The sequence below is a fragment of the Purpureocillium takamizusanense genome, chromosome 9 (assembly GCF_022605165.1).
Source record: "Purpureocillium takamizusanense chromosome 9, complete sequence".
Classification (NCBI taxonomy): Eukaryota; Fungi; Ascomycota; class Sordariomycetes; order Hypocreales; family Ophiocordycipitaceae; genus Purpureocillium; species Purpureocillium takamizusanense.
Window position 1 is genome coordinate 2,208,661 of NC_063076.1, and position 6,470 is coordinate 2,215,130.

Below are 6,470 nucleotides of genomic sequence, written 5' to 3' on the forward strand. Positions count from 1 at the left end.
TATCCATACCAGACGTACGTACTTCGTACATAACTATAGTACTAGCAGTATTTCGGTACGTGCTCAAGGTACTCTGCACTGCCGAAATAGGTACTGTATGCTCACCACCTCATGGGGAACGCGGCCATGGACGAGGGCGCTGTGCTGCTCGTCCGTCGTCGGACGGATAGACAGGCATGCATGCAAGCTTTAGGTTTAGGGGTGGGCCACCTTGCAGCTGACAGGACCACGCTGCCGAACAAGAATGGAGACGGGCAGTACGAGGAAGAAGCTTAGTACCTGTTTGGGGGAAGGCGGAGGGGCAAGCACCACGTTGCACAGGGAGGGACTGACCACACCACGAACCGCCGGTGCCACGGCGGATGCGATGCGCGCACGACAAGGCACCCCGGGGTGCCTCTCGATGTGGCATACAGTATACTTCGTATATCTCAGTGAGGCACGTACCTTACGTACTACTAGGTAGCTACTGTAGGCACGTAGTGGGATGCACGGAGCTGAGCCAGCCAGCGGCGCCTGCCCGCACTGAGTGGGTGCAGCTATCGCAATTACCTACTAATGAGGTACTAACCTTGCCAAGTTCTCATCAGGTGGACACCTTGGTGGGCACTACCTGTAGTACATGAGGTACCTACCTACACGTAGGTAAGGTAGGTGGTACACTTTTAAGTTGGGTGGTTTCGTCGCGAAGAGGACGAGGCAGGCCGGTCGCGGAGAGAGAGACGTCCGTCCGTTCAGGATCCGTTTCGGTCCCGACTCTTTTTGGCATGTCCGCCTGGTGTCGATTTGAGCAGCAAGAGCCTGAAACGCAAAGCAAAGCAAGTAGGTACCTACATAGGTACTGTACTGTATAGTGCTACAGTACTGTGAAGCATCAAGGTTTAAGAAAAGTACAGAGACGTCGTGGTGGTGGTGGTGGTGGTGGTGGTGGGTGGGGAGATGCCGCTTCGGATTGCCCTTGTCGGCTAGCCGGTGCGCCCCTCCTTCCCCGTCAGCCCTCCCCCGCAGCCGGAAGGGACCACCCACCTACATGGTCGAAGGCAGCCGCTGGCAGGACCCAGCGGGGGATCCTGGCAGACGGGACGCCTCTCTTTTTTCATCCGGAAGTGCCTCGATGCCTAAAATTAACCACTACCACCACTGTTAGGTACAGTACCTCTATAGTAGTACTACCTTACCTTCTACACCCAACACGGGCCGCCCGGACACCGCGCGGCCTGGATGCATCCATGGCGCCGAGCTGCTGCAACCCCGCACCGAGGGCTGCTTTCCTTTGGCACGGAACCCCTCCCACCCAAGCTTCCCTCCAAGCGGGTGGGCACGCACCATGGAACGATCGCACGCCAGTTCCTGCATCAGCACTTCGTCCCTCTGTCGCCGTCTCCGCTGTACAATGTCGCCGCCGCTATTGACTCACTGGCCATGACCATACCCTTACGGGGATTCCGGTCGGTGCGGCACCGGCTGGCTCGTCGCCCGCTTCCACTCGGCCGTCCTTTCCGAAGCCAACGAGGAGAGGGCCCTGCCACTCACTGACCAGCCAAGGGAGAGAGACGACGGACCTTGGTAGTACCTAGGTAAGTACCTACCTACTGTATGCATCTGCAGACAGACATCACGGACAGCGCTGTCCCTCTTTTTATACCCCACCCACCACCTGTTGTTCCTGCATGCAGATCTGTTCTCCAATGTGGCTTCGACCGCAGACTACTGTGCCTGCCACTTGCTTGGACGCGGGCAGAAGTCCGAGTCGGTCAACAACACCACGACACCGCCGGCATGCAGCCTGCACCGAGCACGCACCTACCTATTCGCTGACCGTTGAGGTGTTCTGGAATGGCGAATTGTGGAGGGCTTTGCCCGTCCAAGCCGTCTTTGTTGTGTACCAAGTAGGAAATCTCCTGGACGTGTCGTGGGCCCAACGCGTCGTCGGCCATGCATGTCTGGCCATGGCACTCAAGTTGGGCATCCTCTTCGTTTCTTCGGGCAATCCGCTCGAGGCATCTAAGAAAGACACATCACGGAATCCCAGGCAGGCACCGCCGGCCCACGGCGACCGTTGATGTCGGAGCAGGCCCCATGATCTATCGTCACCTTGTTTTGCTCCTCATTCATCCCCCATGTCGGAGTCAAATTCGGCTTGCGCCGTCCGAACTTGGAGAGCGGCTAGTAGTCTTGTCAGCTGCTCACCTCAAGCCTTTGCACCACCGCGGGTTTCCCTTATCCGGTAGAATGAAAGGCGACGATGGCTCCGCCATTCTCCCGTCCTCCCAGCTTTGGGCTAGTCTCTCGCCACCCCTTTCCGAACTTGCGGTTATCCGTTACCCCTTGTTTTTCGCCTCAGCAGACTCACTTAGTCTGCTGGTCAGTTACGGTATAGAGAGGGGGCTAACATACCGAGCCCTTGACTCTATCCCTCAAGGTGCCTCGAGTCGTTTATAACCGTCGCCCGTCCGACTCGAGTCCGGCCGATTCATTCGTCACATGCGGTAGTGGAACCCGGATGTTGGACGGCTTTGAAACACGTTCATACAATATGGGGGAAGAAGACGTCCAGCAAGGGGTATGCAATTGCCGTATCTACCCTAGTTCGATATCCACTGGAACATCGTGACCGCAGTGGTGTATACCATGGCTATAATGCCCAACACCATCAAAGCCACGTCCAAAGCCTTGGCTGAGCTTGACTCTGCAACACCCCTGTAGTGCAGGTATGCAGGGTATATGTACACCAATGGGACGCAGGCGAAGCTGCCAATGAGAGCAACAAACTTGTCCAGGTCTGTGGCGCCCACCATGCCAATGGCGACGCAAAGAGCCATGACCGCGGCCCGAATGGCATTTTTCTTCCACTTGATGGCGGTGCTCTTCTTGCCAGTTGCTCGCTCGCCAAACAGAGACGTCTCAATGATGCGCACAGCTGGGAAAAGCTGCACTGGCTCCCCCCCAAGGACAGCCAGCGAGTACAGAAACTGCACAGCATTGACCAGAGCTGAATCTTGAGGGAAATTCGAAATAACCTGAATTTTGGTCCGTTCCCCGAATGTGGCGTAGCACAAGGCGCCGACAGATGTGAAAATGATTGTAATGAGCAGCATGACAAAGTAAAGGAGGGGACCGAAGTGCTGGGGCTTCTTCATGCTCGATTGGATCGGCAGGATAAGTCCGATGCCTTCGAACGTGAAGATGGCTGAGCCGATGGTCAATGTGAAGTCGTAAGGGTTGAATAAACGAACAGTGGGCTCCATGCCAGTTCGAGACAGCGTCCAGATATCAAAATACCAAATGTAGACAAGGCCAACCAGAATAAAGACGTCTGCTAGCAGAGCCACCGGACCGAGTTTAGATATGTTGCGAATGAGTGCCAAGGGAATGAGCGGCACGAGTTGGAGAGCAATAAGGCCTGGCACGCCCAAACTTGAGCCGTGTCGGCCTGGGGTCACGGCATCGAGAAATGCCCACAGGTTTTCCGCGGTGAAAATGAGACCTGCGCAGACAAAGCCGAGCTGGGACAGGGCGATAGAGGCGAGGACGAGGCCGCGGAATCGAGGCCCGATGATTGCGGCGCCCAACTCACCGTATCCCCCACCGTATTTCTGGCGACAATCAAGAAGTAGACGAAAACAGACACAGTTGATGAGCGAGACAATAACAAGCGTAAGCGATGAGAAAAGTATGCCGCCGTTGCGAAACGCCTTTGGTAGAAACATGATGCCTGTGCCAATAAACGCCTTTAAAAGGGTGAAGAAAGTCTTGATGGTGCTGGCATCTCCGGCTCGGCCTTGGCGCCGGGAGATCCTGCGATGGCCCATTGACGGGCGAGGTAGAAGAGGGCGCCGCTCGCCGGCCCCGTCGTCCTCGCGTTCGTCTATGGCAGATTCATCCTCGGACGTATCGGCGTCCTCTAGGTCCTCACCGGCGAAACTGCCGTAGAGCTCCAGAAAATCGACAAAGTTCCTGGCCACGACGAGCGGCCCACTAAGACGGCGCTGCCGAGCGCGGTACTGCAAATGCTGGCGGCGGAAACCTCCGGGCTCCCGCTGCTCCGGATAAGAAAGCTCGTCGGCTGGATGAAGTCGGGGGGACGGCTGGTGGGAGAAGGTGGCAGCCCGGCGGAGAGAGTTGGCGCGGGCCTTGATCTTGTACATGTCGCGGTGAATGTCACCCCCCTGAAGCTTCAACGACGATTCGGCAGCCTCGCCACTGGGAGGAGTCTGATCTTCGACCAGCGCATCATTGCTAGACGCAACGGTTGACACGAACTCCGGCGGATCCTGTAGTGCGAACGGTGACTGTGCGGGAGACAATTGCTCCGCAGGCTGCGTCGCCAAGCTGGCCTCGGGGTCGGCCGAGTAGCCATCCGGCAGGAAACGGTCGAGGATGGCGGCTTGTCGTCTGCTGTGCCCGCTGCCCACGCTGCCTGGCGTGACTTGGTCGCTGTGATCGGCCATGCCTTCAACGTAATTGGAAGCTCGATGGCGGGAAGACTAGGAGTTGTCTAGTGAGAGCGGCCCTTGACGAACCCTAGCCCGGCTTCAGCAATAGCTGTCCAGGACCAAGAACAGTGATAGGAAACGAGTTTAGTGGAATGTGCTCCGGCCATCACAGATGATGACTCTTGAGAAGCGGGACTGTTTGGTTCGTGTAGACACGGCAACGCTGGGCAGTCAGTCGATTTGACTTGCTTGCGGCCTGGCTAGGTGACAGTCGTAATGGCCAAGAGCAAGCGACGTCGAAGAGGATTGCCAAGGACTCGAGATCGGCCAAGCTCATGAGCTGAAGCTCTGATAACTGGGACAGTCAAAGTGGAGAACGGTGAATTATGGAAATCGGACGGAGGAGACTATAGAATGGGTCTTGAGCCCACCCGGACCGGAAAAACTGAATGCCAATTGAGCGTACCACTAACAAATTATGATATGAGTCAGAAGTCAAAACGCGACTCAATAAATATCAATGTCAATGCTAGAACTTCGTCTTATTAAAATTATGACGTATACCATCTTATATTATAATACACAAACGTGTCTTTCCTTCTATTCTACCTCTCTATAATCGGGACAGAATGTCATTCAGAACCTGGTCGGTTGTAGCAGAGCCGCCCAGGTCGGGGCTCAGCAGCTTGCCAGCTTCCAGATTAGCATCTACAGCGGCATAAATCCTTGCTGCTGCATCGGGCTCGTTGAGAAACTCAAGCATGAGCGCAGCACTCCTCACAGTCGCGATTGGGTTGGCGATTCCTTTGCCCATGATGTCGGGCGCGCTACCATGGCAAGGCTCTCCCATGGCAAAGCCCTGGCCGACGTTGGCGCTGGGAACCAGGCCAAGGCTACCGACGAGTGCAGCGGCACCGTCGGAGAGAATATCGCCGTATAAATTTGGCGCGACGATGACGTCGTAGGCCTCCGGTTGGCGGAAGAGCTTGTACACCATGGAGTCAACAATCTGATCCTCAACCTTGATCGAAGCAAACTTCGGGTCTGCGAGAGCCCGGTTCGAGGCTACACGGAAGAGCCCGTCGGTCTGAGATAAGACATTGGATTTGTGTGTGACTGTGACGGTTGGGGACTTGTGAATGCTCTGCGCACCCGAATCTCGAATCTTCTGGCGGCGGAGGGCGATATCACCAGCCATTGCTGCAATGCGGAAGGATGCCTTGTCGGATATACGCTTGATAGCCTCGGCAACCTTGCCGTCGGGTCCATCGTACGTCCTTTCCTCCTTCACGTAAAGGTCCTCGGTGTTCTCGCGGACAATGACCATATCAAGGGGTCTGGCGGCCGTCATAACAGTCTTGACGGGGCGAACGTTCGCATAGAGGTCGAGGCGTTTCCGGAGGGCGACGATGGGCGACGCATAACCCTTGACGGCATGGGTCGGGGAGCTGACAGCGCCAAAAAGTGCACCGTGACAATCGTTGCGCAAGACGTCGACGGTAGCATCGGGAAGCGCAGTACCAGTCTGCTCAAAAGTCTCGAAGCCAGCTTTCAGGTCGATAAAATCGAATTTGAGGTTCAGACATGACGGAAGGGCCTCGAGGATGCGGCGACCAGCAGGTATAACTTCCTTGCCGATGCCATCTCCAGCGATGAGCCCTATAGCAATACGTCAGCCCTGTTATGCTTGCTGCAACGAGAGGTGAGCGAGGAAGCCCAGGGGGTCTCACCAATCTTCAGTGTGCGAACTGACATGGTACCTATATTCCTGAGGGGTAAAGGTAGGAGGGAGTGGAAGAAGAGACCTAGCCGTTAGTTAAGAGCACGAGTGGTGGGCCCGCGCATGACTGCCCGTTATTACTACTTAGTAAAGCCCTACTCGGTACGCGCGGTTATACTAACCGCGATTTTAAATAGTAATATTAGGACCCGCTTTCCGGCTTATATAGGCTAGGGTTCTAAGCTAATATACTATATTATATAGTAAATTTCTAACGCCCGGGCATAAATAGCAAGCCTATAATAAAGTGCTAG

The 6,470-nt window shown here is 55.6% G+C and overlaps 2 protein-coding genes across 2 annotated transcripts; both read right to left on the reverse strand.

Annotated features, from left to right (window-relative positions):
- Nucleotides 1–1,023: 1,023 nt before the first annotated feature.
- JDV02_009505 (uncharacterized protein) lies at nucleotides 1,024–4,806 on the reverse strand. The gene is made up of 2 exons (XM_047991172.1): nucleotides 2,398–4,806; nucleotides 1,024–2,339 (listed from the first exon to the last, which is right to left on the reverse strand). The coding sequence occupies exon 1, from the start codon at nucleotides 4,449–4,451 to the stop codon at nucleotides 2,586–2,588; it is 1,866 nt and encodes a 621-aa protein (XP_047847182.1). The 5' UTR covers nucleotides 4,452–4,806; the 3' UTR covers nucleotides 1,024–2,339; nucleotides 2,398–2,585.
- Nucleotides 4,807–4,963: 157 nt separating this feature from the next.
- Nucleotides 4,964–6,237, reverse strand: LYS12 (Homoisocitrate dehydrogenase). Its single transcript, XM_047991173.1, has 2 exons — nucleotides 6,167–6,237; nucleotides 4,964–6,095 (listed from the first exon to the last, which is right to left on the reverse strand). Exons 1-2 carry the CDS (start codon nucleotides 6,189–6,191, stop codon nucleotides 5,050–5,052), a joined length of 1,071 nt encoding a protein of 356 aa, XP_047847183.1. The 5' UTR covers nucleotides 6,192–6,237; the 3' UTR covers nucleotides 4,964–5,049.
- Between the last annotated feature and the right edge of the window lie 233 nt (nucleotides 6,238–6,470).

Excerpts from the sequence above, each read along its gene's own strand:
- JDV02_009505 (XM_047991172.1), bottom strand. The coding sequence starts at position 4,451 with ATGGCCGATCACAGCGACCAAGTCACGCCAGGCAGCGTGGGCAGCGGG.
- LYS12 (XM_047991173.1), bottom strand. The coding sequence starts at position 6,191 with ATGTCAGTTCGCACACTGAAGATTG. Across the intron at positions 6,096-6,166 it reads AGTTCGCACACTGAAGATTG|GGCTCATCGCTGGAGATGGC; the intron begins GTGAGACCCCCT and ends GTATTGCTATAG.